The sequence below is a fragment of the Trichosurus vulpecula genome, chromosome 3 (genome assembly GCF_011100635.1).
Source record: "Trichosurus vulpecula isolate mTriVul1 chromosome 3, mTriVul1.pri, whole genome shotgun sequence".
Lineage (NCBI taxonomy): Eukaryota > Metazoa > Chordata > Mammalia > Diprotodontia > Phalangeridae > Trichosurus > Trichosurus vulpecula.
The window spans coordinates 202796327-202813390 of NC_050575.1; the positions used below are offsets into that span (position 1 = coordinate 202796327).

Here is a 17064-nt window from a genome sequence, read left to right on the forward strand (position 1 = left end):
TTCTCTTACTTATGGATAGGGCATAGAGTTTATGGTGAGGGTGGGGGAAATAGGAAGAAGCAATAAAGCAATAACCGTTTTCTGAGCCTCCAGGGCCCATTCTCTGGTTCTTTGCCCACCAGACTCATCTTAGGAATGATGGTGACCACCTCGTTCCTGTCCATGTGGCTCAGCAACACAGCCTCCACTGCCATGATGCTCCCCATCGCCAATGCCATTCTGAAGAGTCTGTTTGGGGAGAAGGAGGTTGTCAGAGACCTTGGCCGGGAGAACGAAGAGAATATGGGTGAGATGGGCAAAAAAGGATGTGGCGGGCCCAGCCAGACTGTTGTTAATTCAAGTTGACAAACATTTATTCAGTATTCTACACGTGAGGGTCACTGTGCCAGCCAGTGACTCAAAGATAAGAAATAACACACAGTCCCTGCCCTCAAGAAGCATACATTCTATCTAAGGTAGAGTGGGGGAGGGGGAGAGGAGAGTCAAGTGGTGCGGGCAAAGGGAAAGAAATACAACACATTCACATATAAGTATATGTACAAAGTAGGGTGTGATAGGGACGAGAGCTCTGGAAAATTTCTGGAGGCTGAAAACACTTTTATTTGGAAGGGAGTCAGGGAAGATTAAGCAGAAGTGAAATTAGCTGAGCTGAGTCTTAGAGATAATAGAACTACAACTACTTCTATTGCTGCTGCTACTACTACTGTTACTATTTCTTCTTCTTCTTCTCCTTCTTCTTCTTCTTCTCCTTCTCCTTCTCCTCCTTCTCCTCCTTCTCCTTCTCCTTCTCCTTCTCCTTCTCCTTCTCCTTCTCCTTCTCCTTCTCCTTCTTCTCCTCCTTCTCCTTCTCCTTCTCCTTCTCCTTCTCCTTCTCCTTCTCCTTCTCCTTCTCCTTCTCCTTCTCCTTCTCCTTCTCCTTCTCCTTCTCCTTCTCCTTCTTCTTCTTCTTCTTCTTCTTCTTCTTCTTCTTCTTCTTCTTCTTCTTCTTCTTCTTCTTCTTCTTCTTCCACTACTACTACTACTACTACCACCACACCACCACCACCATCACTACTATTACTTCTTCTTCTACTATTACTACTACTACTACACTACTATTACAACACTACTACTAGTATTACTTCTACCACTACTACAGCTAACATTTATGTAGCCACTTTTAAGCTTAAGATGAGACATGGGGGGATAGCCTTCATGAGTACATGATTAGAAGTCAACATGCCATCTGTTCCCAGTCCAGTTTGGCTGGAATGGAGAATGGGTGAAGGGGAGCAACGTTACAAAGGCCTGGAAAGGGAGCCATGTTATGAGGACTCTTGAATGAAATGCCAAGGTGAGGAGTCTGAAGGGCTATGATGAGGAATTCTGGTGCATGGAGGAAGGAGGGGTCTTCAGGGAGAGATCTTCTGTGTGGTGAGAAACCCTAATGTGATGGGGAGACAGAGATTCCCCTCCCCCTCCCAGATATCTAAAGGCTACTGCTGGGGAGGTTGGCATGGTAGAGGGGATGGAATGGGTCTGGTCCAGGCCAGAAAGGAAGGCCTTAGGATTCTCCCTTTGTTGCTGAGTAGAGACAACATTCTCTTACTTATGTATAGGGCATAGAGTTAAGTTCTCTCCAGTCAGGTATAGTCATGCCAAGGAGGGATGGACCAGGCTCCCAGACCTCCCAACCACCTAGAAGAGGCAGAGGTAATGGAGGAAGATATATCAATAGGACCCTTGACCCTAGTGGGATTGTCAGAGGGTGGTGGCTGGGCTTAGTTGTAGGAGCAGAAGTTATGCCATGGATACAGAGGACTGTGGCATGAAGCTAGCAAAGGATTACAAGGTGTGTGATCTGCAGGATGGAAGCATGTTCCCTGAGGCAAAAGGCTGCCTTCATTATGGATCATAGGAGCATAGATAGAGAGCTGGAAGGGCCTTCAGAAGCCACCTTCCAGGCCCCTCATTTTACAGATGAAGACAACCGAGGTCCAGGAAGGTGAAGTAAGAATTCTTATTTTATCTTACATATAGTAGGAAGCCATTGAGTTTTTTGAACAAGAAAGTGACAGGGTCAGATCTGTGCCTTAGTAAGATTATTGGGGGGTGGGCAATGAGAGGGAGGAATAGATACTAATAGTAACCTCTCTCCCCAAAAAAGGAAGAGAATGTTAATGAAACATTTATAATCCACAGAAGAAAGCAGATGGAAGCTAAAAAAGAGACACATATAAGCAGGACAATATTGGAATAACTGCTGTACTTATCATATTGCATGTTATTACATATACTATATATAATATATAAAAATAATCTGTATAAAATTTAGTGTCATGATTTCATAATGCAATTCTTTTTCTCTGTTGTATGTGGGGATAATCATGCTTGTTGATATATGACAAATTCATAATAAAAAAGAAAATTGAGGTCTTTTTAAAAAGAATTATTTTGGCAGCTGGGTGGAATCTAGTTTGGAAAGAAGAGTCCCTATTTTTTTGAAATAAGTTTTTACTGATGTCTTTTTTTACGTCACCATAGTTTTGCCCAATGTGTTTCTCTCTTCCTATCAGAGAGCCATTCCGTATAACAAAGAGTATTTTTAAGGCCAAAAAAAGGAGGAACAAATGATCAACATAACTGATTAATTCTTTGAAAAAATCTGAAAATATGTGTAATGGGCAACACTTGCAGATCTCCTACTTCTGCCAAAGGGTGGGGTGGGAACATCTCCAGTCTGTTTTTCTTTTTGAGAATGCTTGTTCTTTATAATTTTGTGATATTGACCTTGGTTTTTGTGTGGGGAATATATAGGATTCTTTCCATTTACATTGTTGTTATCAGCGTGTATGTATTTTCTTGGTTCTGCTTACTTCACTATACATCAGTCCATGTAGCTCTTTCCATACTCTTCTGGATTAATACATTTATCATTTCTTATAGCCCGATAGTCTTCCATCCCATTCAGGTACCACAATGTGTTTAACCATTCCTTAGTCCATGGGTACCTACTTTGTTTCCATTTCTTTTGCTGTCGCAAAAAGTGAGCAGAGATGCAATTAAGGAAACTCTTAAAGCAGTCCAAGTAAATTTGAATGGGGGTGAGGGTAGGGAGATGGCAATTTGAGTGGAGAGGTAGGATGGATGGGAAAGGTGTGAAAATAGAATCAATAGGACTTGGCAAGTGATGGGGCATGGGGAATGAAGGAGAAGGAAAAGCCAAGAATCAAGGTCAAGAATCAAGAGTCAAGATGTCTAGGTTTCAAGTTTGAGTGCCTTCAAGGATGCTGATGCCATCAGCAGCATAGAGAAGTTTGAAGGGGACAAATTGAGAAGGGTAAGTTAACAAGCTCAGCTCTGCATGAATTGATTTTGGGATGCTGATGGGACATCCCCATGGAGACGTGCACTAGGCAGTTGGAAGTGGAAGACTGGCATTCAGGGAGAGGTTAGAGCTGGATCTATAGATCTGAGAGTCACCTGTATAGAAGTAATCATTAAATCCATGAGAGGTAGGTGACAGAGTGGAAAGAGAGATAAGAGGGCTAAGAACAGCAGCCTTGAGCACGCTTTAGGGGTGCAAGCAGGGGAGAAGGTAAAACCAATGAGAGATTTAGGATGACAGGTTAGAGAACCAGGAGAGTACATTTGGTAAGGGGAGCATCTCCAGGAGGAAGGAGTGATTGGCAGTGTCAAATGTGGCAGAAAGTTGGGAGGAGGATGAGGACTAAGAAAAAACCATTGGCTTTTACAACGAAGTTGTCAGCAATTTAGTCACCAACAAGCATTTATTAACTGTTTACTATGTGCCAGGCACTGTGCTAAGCCCTGGGAATACAAATACAAGGAGAAAGAAAGAATCATTGCCCTCAAGGAGCTTCCATTCTGATGGAGGAAGTCAATACATCAAAAGCAGTTGGAAAGTGAAGGGGGAGGTCAGGGAAGGGAGGTGCCCACTTGGGAACATGGCAAAGAAAGTTCAACTGTCAAAAGCAGCACCTGAAGAAGAATGAAGACATGGCTGGCCTGGTTATCCTCCTTAAAATGGAGATTTTGGGAAAAAACAACAACCAGTCAAGGGAAGAGGCTTCAGGGGACCTTTGAAAGAGCAGTTTTAGTAGAATCGTAAGGTAGGCTATCTGACTTCAAGCAGTTTAAGGGTGAATAGATGGTGAGGAACTGGAGATGGTCAAGGCTGTTTATTCTTTCTGGGAGTTTGGCAGTAAAAGGGAGGAGAGATGTGGCATGAAAATTTGAGGGCATAATAGGGTCAAGGGAAAGTTTTTTTTGTCTTTTTAAAAATTTATTTTTAGCTTTCAACATTCACTTTTATAAGATTTTGAGTTCTAAACTTCCCCCCCCACTTCTCTCCCTCCCCAAGATGGCATGCAATGTGACATAGGTTATACACATATAATCATAGTAAACATATTTCCACATTAGTTATGTTGTGAAAGAAGGATCAGAACAAAAGAGAAAAACCACGAGATAGAAAAAAAACAAAAAACAAAAAAAGAGAAAACAGTGTGCTTTGATCTGCATCCAGACTCTATAGTTCTTTCTCTGTATGTCGATAGCATTTTCCATCGAGTCTTTTGGAATTGTCTTAGATCTTTGCATTGCTCAGAAGAGCTAAGTCTATCAAAGTCGGTCACTGCACAATGCTGCCATTACTGTGGACAACGTTCTCTTGGTTCTGCTCACTTGGAGAGCATTTTTTTAAAGATGAGGGAGACTTGGGACTGTCTGTAGACAGTGCGTAAGGAGCCACATGAGAGAGATGGAGAATGATTAATGGGGCAAAGAGATAGGAAGGGATGAGATTGGGGGTACAAAGGCGGGCAACCAATCTGGGCAAGAAGAAGGGCCACTTCGTCCTCTGAGACTGGAGCAAAGGAGAAAAGAAGGGAGGAAAATGTAAAAGAAGTGTAGAGATGAGAGAGCTCAGAATGGGTGGTCTCAATCTCAGCAAAATGGGATGTGAGAAGTGTGGAGGAGTGTGGGGAGTGGGTAGGTAGACGGGTGTTTGTGTACATTTGGATGGTTGGTAACAGAATCAACAGAGTACTAAGATACCGTTTCAACAAGTGGTGGGATCATAGGGCAGTCTATGGATCTGGGTGTTATTAGGTCAAAGATAGGGCCAGGAAAAGAAGATTCATAGCTAATCCTATTGCAAAGAGAGACTGACTTTTACCCCATTTTTAAGGACAGGATGAGGCAACTGTAGTATAGATGGAAAAGAACTGGTTTGGGAGTCAGAGAAACCTAGCTTAAAGTCCTTGCTCCAATACTTACGTAGCTGCATGACCATAAGCAAGTTGCTCATAACTTCCCCAGCCTCAGTTTTCTCATCTGTAAAATGGAGATGATGATATTCAAACTACCTACCTTGCAAGGTTTTCATGAGGAAACGTTTTGTGAGCTGCAAAATGCTATGGAAATATGAGCCATAGTTCTTTTTAGGGAGCAGGTGGAGAATGCTGATGGTCTGAAATGAATAGGCTTTATAGGGTCACAGATCCAGAGCTGGAAGCGAACTTATGAGGCCATAGAGTGCTATCTTCTCATTTTACAGATAAGAAAACTGAGGCACAGAGAGGTTAAGTGATTTGTCCAGGGTCCCACAGACAATAAGTTTCTAAGGCAAGATTTGGACCCTGGTCTTCCTAACACCAAGCCTTGTGCACTAAGCTATATTGACTGTTCATTGGCTAGATCCAGAACTATGGCAAAAGGTAAGAATGAACCTCTGTGGGCATTCTTAAACCAATGAGTGGTGCAGTTAACCTCTCAGAGCGCAAGACTAGGAATCAGAAAGACCTAAGTTCAAACCCTGCCTCAGATAGTAGCTGTGTGATCCTAGGCAAGCCATTTAAACTCTGTTTGCCTCAGTTTCCTTATCTATAAAACAGAGATTATAATAGTACCTACCTCAAAAGGTTATTGTAAGGGAGCAAATGAGTCAACACAGATAAAATGCTTTGTGAACCTTAAAGTGCTTTATAAATTCTAACTATTATTATTCTTTTTTTTTTGGAGGGGGAGGGCAGGGCAATTGGGGTTAAGTGACTTGCCCAAGGTCACACAGTTACTAAGTGCGTCAAGTGTCTGAGGTTGGATTTGAACTCAGGTCCTCCAGACTCCAGGGCCAGCACTCTACTCACTGCACCACCTAGCTGCCCCTAATTGCTATTATTCTCGAAGTTCAGGGGCAGTAAGGTAACAACCTAAGAGTTCACTCAGCGGTAGTTCATTTGAAAAAAGATATGAAAGTGGAGGTTGATCAAGAAACTTCAGAAAAATCGACAGCAGGACAAGGCTTCTAGAAAAAGTTAGTGTAACCTTGGGCCACGTGAGCTGTCTGGTGTTCAGATAAAGGGATGGATTCACCTTATTGGGCTCTGCACAGACCTCCTATGTCTGCGTAGCATCATGGCCAGTCTTGGGTGCCACATTCAGCCGCAGGGGTATTGACAAGCTGAAGTGTGTCCAGAGAGCAACCGGCATCACGAAAGGTCAAGAAATCATATATGTTACACGGGGAACAGTAGACGGTACTAGACTATTGAACCTAGAAAGACAAGACCTAAGGAAGCCATTATCACAGTCTTCATGGAAACAGAATTTAAAGCTAAAAGCGATCTTAGCTATCACCTGATCCAAGGATTCTTCACTTTGTTTGTGTCATGGACCCTTTTGACTATGTGGTGAAGCCTATGGACCCCCTTCTCAGAATCAGGTCTTTAAAGAATGGTGAAAATAAAAATGTCATTTCCCCCTTATCTGAGTTCAGGGACCCCCTGCTTGTTAGAGAGTTCTTCCTTTGATTGGGGTGGAAATCTGCCTTTTTGTAACTCTCTCTCCCTCCCAACCCTCCTCCAAATTAGCAGCCACATACAAGCAGCATTTTGGATGCAGGGAGAAGAGAAGGTTAGGAGAGACTTTGTCCACTTCACCTTTTTCCTCGTGGTCCTTCCAAACCTGAGGGCAAAGGAGAGAAGCAGGGATGCGAGGCCGAGTAAATGGTTAAGAGAGGGCAACACCTTTGCTCTAGCCCAACTTGTTACAAAAGAAGGGTCATTTTGCAGAACGAGGAGCCTCTGATTTCTGGCTGTCAGCAAAGCACCCCATATACTCCCCTGCTCAGTAGAGTGTGACAAAGACTCAGTGAGCCTCTATCACAGACACTTCCAGTCCTAGCGACTCATTACTGCAACCCTCCCCCCCACCCCAAACCCATGGTTTCCACTGGCACCTTGCCACAATACCTTTTACATAGCTGGCTCCTGCTAATTGCTTGTTGGATTGAACTGAAAGCCAGTCCTCTGAGGAGAATCACAATAGCTTCCATTTTTATAGTGAACTATGTACATATAGATACATATACATTTATACATACACGTGTGCATATATGTGTGTGTATGTGTGTGTACATGTGTGTGTTTCTTTTCAAAATTTACAAAGTGCTTTCCAAATAGCAAACCTTTGAGGTAAGGTAGTGCAAGTGTTATGACCATTTTAAAGATGGGAAACGGAGGGAAACAGGATATCGGAGAGATGAAATGCTTTATCCCAGGTCATAAAACTAGGAAGTGTCACATTAGGACTTGAAACCAGATCTTCTCATTCCAAGTCCAGTGGAGAAATCTCTGCCCTACATCAAGTTTCTTCTCTAATAAGAGAGGGCTCCCTGGTGAGTAGACTTCAGTCTCCAGTTGATATCACCTCTCTCTAAGGCTCTCTAAGATACTCCTCTCTCTAAGGCTCATGGGCTTTCTTAGACTTAAAAGGAGCATGACTCATGGAGCACCTACCTACCGATCCCTTGGCCCTCACCTGGCCTCTATTGGCATATTTTACTCTGATCACCAGTCCCCTTTCCTCTACATATCAGTGATCATAAGACTTCGGGGAATTAAGCTTCTTCTCTTAGTCCCAATGTAGGCTGGCCCCTACACGTGAAAGGTGCTTAATAAATTATTGACTTAAATAGAGGCTGCTTTCCTAAAATGAGAGGCACCCATTTGGAAAGAACTCTGAACTCAAGTCAGAAGACCTCAGTACTGGGCTTATCATTGAAACTTCCTAGCTGTATGACTATGGGTATAGTCACTTCTAAACATTGTGAGGCCACGTATTTGACACTTTTGGTGTCAAATCGTTCTCAGTATCAGTCTCAGAGTGGGGATGACATGGGTTCAAATCCTGTCTATGAGAGGCTAGATGGATTTAACCTGTCAGAGTCTCCAGGCAACTCTCTTCTGTATCAGCGCCAGAAATATGCCTTACTAGGAACTCTTAAGTGGGAAAAAGTCCGATATGTATATGTTGATTATAGGGCATTGTCAGGTTTGGGGAAAGGATAGATTTGGTTGCGGGAAAAAAGTGAGCCCTGTATTTGGTCGTTCCTCACTGAGAAAAGACTGAGGATCCCTGAGCTATGGCATTGTTTTCTCCAAAAGGTACTTGTTGAAATCTCAGCCTACTACCTGGGACAGGAAGGCACAGGATAACGCCCATTTTCATAGAGTACTTTGTCAGATTGACTAGCTGTCATTCAATCAAAAGAGTCACTAAGCACATATTAGAGAATTACAATTGTGTAACCAGAAGAGGCCTTAGAGATCATCTCATCCAGTCCCTTCAGTTTGAAGCAGAGGAATCAAGTTGGTTCATAGGAGAGAAGCTATTCTCCCAAGGTTAGTAATTAGTAGCGTTTCAATCAATTCATCATGTGATTATTATGAGGCAGTTAGGTGGCATGGTGGATAGAGCGCTGGCCTAGGGTCAGGAAGACCAGAGTTCAAATCCAGCCTCAGACACTAGCTGTGTGACCTTGGGCAAGTCACTTAACCTCTGTATACCTCAATAATAATAGCATCTACCTTCCAGGGTTGTTGTGCTATCAAATGAGAAAATATCTGTAAAGCGCTTAGCACAATACTTGACACTTGTTTCCTTCTTCCCTTAAATGCCCTGTATGCACTGGGTATCAGGCCTTACTTACCCTGGGATTAGAGCCCAGAGCTCCTGATTCCTATTTTGGTGTTCTTTGTGTTACTCCATAAAATTCCAGCCCTCCCCTCCTCCTCCTTGTGGAGATACAAACATTAGTAAGATACAGGTCCCTGCACTCAGGGAACTTTTATTATAGTTTGGGAGACAGGATATATAGTAGAGGGTGGATAAAGTCTGCCACCAATCGATGCAATGGATGCATTTGATATCTAGTCTAGTTCTGAAAAAATTCTAGGACACAGTATTTAAAGGGTAGTCTGTGAGCACTTAGAAAGGGGAGCGATGATCACTGTGGTTTTTTTTTTTTCGTAAGACTTCTTAAAAAAAAAATCAGACTGTCAGTCGTGGCCAAAGAATAGATTAACTGGTTTTCTGGATTGTTTTTTTCCTCTTTCTTTTTTCATCTTTGCCTTGAGGGATGCTTTGCTGGATACAAGAGAGGGCAGGATACAGTCGGAAATGAATGAGATATAAAAATAAAGTCATCCACAAAAATAAAATTTTAAAAGATAAGAAAAACTGTAAAAAAATGTCAGATTAATCTCGTTTCCTCTTTTGACAGGATTACTAGACTAGTAGATGAAGGGGATGCTGAAAACATAACATACTTCAATTTCAGCATGGTACTCGACAGAATTTCATACTCTACATGCAGAGAAGATGGGGAGACAGGGGCCCAATGAGATATAATAACTAGGTGAATTGGAATCAGGTTGAATGACTGGACTCAAAGCCTAGCCACTTTCAAATGGGCTGAAAATCTCTAGTGGAGTGTCCCAGGGATCTGTCCTTGATCTTGTGCTGCACAACATTTTTCATGGCGTGCTTATTAATTTTGTAGATGAAATAGAGAGATCATTAGTATGTTAGATGACATAGGATTCAAAGGGATCTTGACTGGCTAGAATGGTGGGATGAATTAAATAAGATGAAATTATTACTAGCTAAGTGAAAGTCTAAATTTGAATTCCTAAAAATCACAAAACTGCTAGCTTTTGGAGTGCCTCGTCGCATCATTAACTCCTACTACACTTGCCATCCACTAAACACCCCCAGATCTTTCTCACATAAACAACAGTAGTTTCATTAGAGGTTTTAGTGGATTGCAAGCTTACCGTAAGTCAATACTGTGATGTGGCAACCAAAAACTAAGGCTTAGGAGAAATCCATATCGTCCCAAACAAGGGCAATTATCGTTCTGCCATACTCTCGCTGTCTTGTTCAAACAGTATCTGCCATTCTCTGCTTGGTTCTGGGCACATAGACATAGTCAACCAGGAGTACATGCTGTGAGGATCAGTTAGAAGAGCTGGGGATTCTTAGCTTAAAGAAGACTTGGGGAGATAGGATAACTGTCTTCAAGTATTTGGAGGGCTGTTGTATGAGAGAAGAATTAAACTTGCCCCAGGAAGGGAGAACTAAGAGCAACGTATGTGATTTAGGGTGAGGCAGATTTTGAATTAATATAAGAAAGAACTTTTTTTTTTTACCAATTAGGGCTGGCTGGAAGAATTCAAATGGAAACTAGAAGAATTGCTTTAAGGGGGATTCCTATCCCAATGAGCTTCCTTCCATCTCTAAGATTCTAAGATTCCCTGACTCAGAGGCGAAGAGGCTAATAGGTAGAGCTGTGGACTGTTACATGGAGGGAACAGGAGCCTCAGCTGATCTTGCTTCGCCTGCTACCAGGTCAGGCTGCTTGACTGACCTGACAGCCCAGAACAGGAAGAAGGACAGAGTTCTTTCTGCCCTGTGGTAGAGCTGAGGGGGTGACTTCAGCCACGCAAGGTGTGCTATTAACTCTCATTCCCTTGTGTACCAGTGAACTCAGGACTGTTCTCTTTCCTTGCCACGTAGACAAATCTCTTTGGAATTTAGCTAACCTCATCTTGCCCTCTTTCCTTCCTTTCTCTTCCCCCTCCCTTCCTGCTCCTGAGGGCTAGCTGACCCACTTAGCACCTCAGACCCTAGAGAATGAGGTCAAAGAGATTTTTTTCCTAGCAGGCTATCATACTCACTGACTCTATAATAATAATAACAGCATTTATGTGTTTTAAGTTTTACAAAGGTCTTTTCCCACCACAACCCTATGTGTAGGTAGATAACCTTGTAGTTGACTTTCAGAAGAAATGGAGCAGGATTGAAGGGTGTGATTGGATGCTTTCAGTGAATTCATCCTGTTTGACAGACTACATTCATATCTATGTGTAGAATAGGTGGCATCCTAGTCATCGTCATCTCAGGCACAATAGAAGCCCCCTGCAGGTCTCTTGCTGATCTCAGAAGTTCCTTTACAGGACACAGATTAGACTAAAACTGAAAATCCTCCTTGCAGATGGAAGTAAAGATTGAAATTCCTCCAGGCTAAAATTCAAACGATTAACTCCAGGCCCTCTTTGGAGAGTGGGCTTCGGTCATCACGAATGGAGAGCATTCTGGGATTTTGGGTTTGTACCAGTATTACAGTCTGATTGTTTCCAAAAGAACATGGGGCTGATGTCTTGTAATTCCCTTATTAATCTCCTATTCCCCTAAGTCTAGGATTTTTCTGGACAACCTTTCAAAGGAAAAGATTGCCTATGGCTTTTGTTCCCTGTTTCTATGTAGGACACTTTAGGTAGGTTTACAGATAACTACTGGCCTAGGGTCAGTTCTAATTCTAAACAGGCAGGTAAGGTGGAAGAGGGAGTGCTTCTATCTGATTTTGCACAGGACTGGCCAGAATCCTTGGTGGGAGGGCAAGTTGTCCTAACTCTGATAAGACAATTCAGTCTCTCTTGCTTAAACTGTCTTCAGTGATTGGAAGATGACCTTTTTATTTTCCAGCTGCTGTCCAGAGAAATGGCCTGCGCACCATCCCCACTGAGATGCAGTTTCTGGCCAGCACAGAGGAGTGAGTCCTTGATTAAACTTGCACTAGGGTCAGGGGTGGCTCCTTTACACAAGAAATAGTCCTCTAAAGGGATGGGATTTGATAGGGACAAGGAAGACTCTTCTTTTGCCCCCCAAATCTTCCCCTCTCCCACCATCCAGGATGTGTTAAGTAAAATTCCACCATAGAATGACGGGATGTCAGAGCTGGAAGGACCTTAGAACATAGTGTTAGAGCTTGATGGGGCCTTAGAACATAGAATGTGAGGGCTGGAGGGGACCTAAGTACATAAAATTTTGGAGCTGGAAGGGACCTTAGAACATAGAACCTCAGAGGTAGAAGGGAGCTTAGAACATAGAATGTCAGAGCTGAAAGAGACTTTAGAACATAGAATGTCAGAGGTGGAAGGGACCTTAGAACATAGAATGTCAGAGCTGGAAGGGACTTTAGAACATAGAATGTCAGAGGTGGAAGGGAGCTTAGAACATAGAATGTCAGAGGTGGAAGGGACCTTAGAACATAGAATGTCAGAGCTGGAAGGGACCTGAGAACATAGAATGTCAGAGCTGGAAGGGACTTTAGAACATAGAATGTCAGAGCTGGAAGGGACCTTAGAACATAGAATGTCAGAGGTGGAAGGGACTTTAGAGCATAGAATGTCAGAACTGGAAGGGACCTTAGAACATAGAATGTCAGAGCTGGAAGGGACCTTAGAACACAGAATGTCAGAGCTGGAAGGGGCTTTGAAGATTGTCTAGTCAAACTCCTTCACTTTACAGATGAATAAATTGCGGCCTGGAAAGGGGAAAGGATTTGTCTAAGAGTATGCCAAGTAGGCCCTTTAGTTAGCACAGCCTTGCCAGTACAGGCTGGATAAATTCCCAGGAGAGGGTTCAATTCAGCAACTATTTCTAGAGCTTCTACTTTTCACAAGGCCCTATGATAGGTTTGCAGAGATAGAAGATCAATAAGATCCAAAGTGAGCCCTCAAGTTGTTCACAGTTGAGTGAAGGAAAGTGGACCCTTAAGTAATTATAATTCAAGACAGAATGGTGTAAGTGCCTAGGAGAGGTGTCTCCAAAGTACTGCGAGAATTCCAAAGTAGAAGAGATCACTTCCAGTTAGGGGGAATCAGAGAAAACATGAAGGGGATTCAAATCGAGCCTTGAAGGATGAGATTTCAGTAGTCAGGCCAGGCCAGTGGCATGAGGGTAGGATATAGAGGGAAGAAAGGGAGCAAAGGGGGTTACAGGCCCTGGATGGCGGAGAGGATAATGGGTGATGTATAGAAGAAATCAGGGAAAGATGAAGCTAGAAAGGTCCAAGTTGTACAGGACCTTGAAAGTTAGGCTTCAGTATTTCCACTTAATCTATTAGAATGAAAGCACTTTGAGAGGAAATATATTTTTGTTCCTTGTATGTTTTTATCCCCAATACCTACAGTGCTTGGCATAGCATAGATGCTTAAAAAATATTTGTGGATTGTTACTTGAGAAGAAATTTGGAGTTATGGAAGGTATCTGAACAGAGGGATGACGTGATCAGAGCAGGGCATTAGGAAGATTAGCTTGTGTTCAGGATGAGTTGTGGGGGCACAGGCTGGAGGCAGGGAGACTCATGGGAGGCGATTGCAATGGCCCAGGGCTGAGCTGGGGTGGGGGTGGATGGGGGAAATTTTAATGTAAGTGGTAAGGACGGGATAAGCGCCAGAAATGTTGTGGTGACTAGGCTGCTAGCAGTTTACAGTTTCAAAGATGCTGCTCTCTTTACTCCTCTAAAAGTGGGAAAGAGTACAGGTTCTCTCTAGGGTCTAGGCTCTGATCCCAGTGAAGCCTGAGGGAGGTGCCTCCTAGAATGTAAACCAGCTCCAGGCTTGTCCTGCTTCAAGCCTGAGCCTCCCCTTTGCCCCAGCTCAGGACTGGTTTTGAGACTTTCCTCCTTCCTCCCCCTCTCCTTCTCTCCCTCCCTCCCTTCCTTCCTTGCTTCCTTCCTTCCCTCCCTTTCCTCCCTCTTTCCCTTCCTTTTTTCCTTCCCTTTCTTCCCTCCTTCCTTCCTTTTCTCCCTTTCTCTCTCCCTCCCTTCCTTCCTTCCTTCCGTCCTTTTCCCTTCCTTCCTTCCTTTTTTCTTCCTTCCTTCTTTCCTTCCTTCCCTTTTTTCACTTCTTTGTTCTTTCCTTCCTTCCTTCCTTCCTTGCCTTCCTCCCTCCCTTCCTTCTCATGACTTGGAAAGGCTTTTCAGGATTCTGATTGGGTGCACAAATTTCAGACAGCTTTGTGGGTTTCTAAAGAGGTGAACAGGGTTCTGAGCACCCCAACAGGGATCTGAACAGTTTCTCACTTGGCAATTTTTAAAGCAAAGTCCTACCAGAGGATGTGGAGGCCCTACCAGAGATAGCCCCTGCCACAAAGAAGGAGGAAGAGTACCAAAGAAACATCTGGAAGGGCTTTCTCATCTCCATCCCGTATGCAGCCAGCATTGGCGGTACAGCTACCCTCACTGGCACCGCCCCCAATCTCATCCTGCTGGGCCAGCTGAAGAGGTAAAGGGTAGGGATGCATGCCTAATTCTGGAATTTCTTGCCTTTCCCGCCTCCCAGGCCACACTGTGAGCTTTGGGGAACCTTTATAATAATATCCCAATGCAAAGGGTCAATTAGAGTTGTCCAGGAATATTCTTGACTCTCCCTATTATTTTCTACTGAGAAATGTGGGACCAGGGGATGGAAGGATGTAGATGAATTCTGTCTATAAGATTTGTCCTGCTCTATCCCAGAGAGCAGAACTGGGGACATGGCGGGGTGGGTGGTGAGAGGGAAGGGAGAAGGTATCTGGAGACAGATTTTGGCTCAGTAGAAAGTAGAACTTCATAATTAGAAATATCCCGACATGGAATGAGCTGCTTCAGTGAGTAGTGAGCTCCCCATCAGTGGAAGTTTTCAAGCAAAACTGGTGATCACTTTCTGGGCATGTTGTGAAGAGGATTCCTGTTCAGGTTCAGGTTGGACTAGATGCCCTCTGAGACCCTGTTTCAGCTCTGAGTTTCTATGATCCTATGACTTAAGTGACTAGACTAGCCGATTGTTCTTTCTCTCCCACTCTGAGCCTCAGTGTCCCCATCTATGAATTGGGACTAATAATCCATGCTCTGCCTATCTCACAGGGTCATATGAAGACCAAATCATAGGATCCTGGAAGTTCAGAGCTCAAAGGGACCCCAAACAACCCTAGTCCAAACTGCACCTGAATAGGAGTTCTTTGTATAAAGTCTCCAACAAGTGGCCATCCGGTCCAAAGACACTCATTGCTTCCCAGAGCAACCGGTTCCACTTAGGGGAATGCATGTTGCTAAGGCCTGAAGTGAAGAAATGAGGTCACAGATATGGATGAACCATCTAAACTGTAGAGTGCTGTATAAGTGTTAACAGAATCCTAGACTTCAGAACTGGAATGGAGGTCAGACAGCATCTAGACCAACCCCACTCCCACCCTACAGATAGGGAAACTGAGACAAAATGACCCCCCTAAAGTTAAATAACCACTGTCTGAACTGGGATTGGAACCTAGGTCCTATTTGGAAGAAATTTTAGTGGAGATCTAGCTTCTCATTTTGCAGGTAAGGAAAATGAAGCCCGGAATGGGGAAGATAGTTAATGGTTGTATTTTTGTCATTATTTACAGGCAAGAGTTTGGGGTCCCTTTCAGTTATACAGGGGTTCCCAACCTTTTTTGGTCCTCCTCCCCTTTGACTTTCAGTAAATCTTCCCATACCCCCTATTCAATATGAAAGGAAATAAATTCTAGCCTTTGCCATGATGTATACATGAGACATAAAATAAGAGATTAATAAATTTCAATAGGATAATACAGTTATTGACCAAATATTTCCTCTACCCCTTGGCAAGCTTTTTAAAAAAATTATTTATTTTATTTTATTTTTTGGAGGCAATGGGGTTAAGTGACTTGCCCAGGGTCACACAGCTAGTAAGTGTCTGAAGTCTCTTTGGCAACCTTCTTATACCTGATGGGAATATGTACACTCAGGATGGGAATCCTTACAGTACTGTAGGGAGTAATATAATAATTAAAATATATTATATTAGAATCCTATTATTAATAATATATGATACTAGAATAGAATATTATTATTAATAATATATAATAATAGCTGGCATTTATGTAGCACCTACTAAGCTCCTTACAAATACTGTCTCATTTGATCCTACAACAATCCTGGGAGGTAGGTGCTATTATCATGCCCACTTTACAGTTGAGGAAAATGAGGCACACAGAAATTAAGTGACCTACCCAGGGTCACACAGCTAGAAAGCTATGATAATAGCACCTACCTTCCAGGATTATTGGGTCTGAGGCTACATTTGAACTCAGGTCTTCCTGACTCCAGGTCCAGGGCTCTATACACTTCACCACCAAGGACAGATGAAGGTCCCACCATATAAAATGGGTAATCTGGACCTTCTAGAATAAGCTTGGGAGGAGACAGAACCCTTAGATTTCTGCTGAGAAGAGAGCAGGATGTTGGGGGTCAGGGCAGGACATCTTTCTTCCCAGATGCCCTCGGGGAACCTCCAATGTCTCTGCTCTGTCCTCCCTTATTTCCCTGGAGTTGGCTGCCTTGACCTCACTGATCTCTCCTCTCTCTCCCCTCTCCCTCTCCCTGGATCTGTCCCTCAAGCTTTTTCCCACAGTGTGACGTGGTGAACTTTGGGTCCTGGTTTGTATTCGCCTTCCCCCTCATGCTGCTTTTCCTGCTCACCGGCTGGCTGTGGATCTCCTTCCTGTACGGCGGCATCAATATAAGGTATCAATTCCTGGTTAAGGGGTTTTCTTTATTAAACACTGTATGGAACAGTGGTAAGAGCAATGGCTCTGGAGACAGAGGCCCTGGGTTCTAATCCTACCTATGCTGCTTCTTTCCTGAGTGATGCTGGGTAAGTCCTTTAGCCTCTGCTGGGGTGGGGGAGGGCAGTTTCTTCATCTTTAAAATAAGAGGGAGCACTAGAGGACCTTGTTTCTAGCCTTCAAGCTATGATCCTTTGATCCTGAGTTCGAATCCTTCCTCAGACATTTATATACACACATTACACACTTGTGTACTAATAGGCAAGTCACATGATCTCTGTGAGCCTCAGTTTCCTTGTCTGTAAAATGGGGATAATAATAACACCTACC

General features: G+C 43.4%; 1 protein-coding gene across 1 annotated transcript in view; it reads left to right on the plus strand.

The window, feature by feature from the left end:
* Positions 1-17064, plus strand: part of SLC13A3 (solute carrier family 13 member 3) — a 79213-nt gene that overhangs the window by 35190 nt on the left and 26959 nt on the right. Inside the window, exons 3-6 of the mRNA XM_036750874.1 lie at positions 123-286; positions 11830-11896; positions 14229-14414; positions 16568-16693. Coding sequence (XP_036606769.1) covers positions 123-286; positions 11830-11896; positions 14229-14414; positions 16568-16693 — 543 coding nt within the window. The remainder of the gene's footprint in view (positions 1-122; positions 287-11829; positions 11897-14228; positions 14415-16567; positions 16694-17064) is intronic.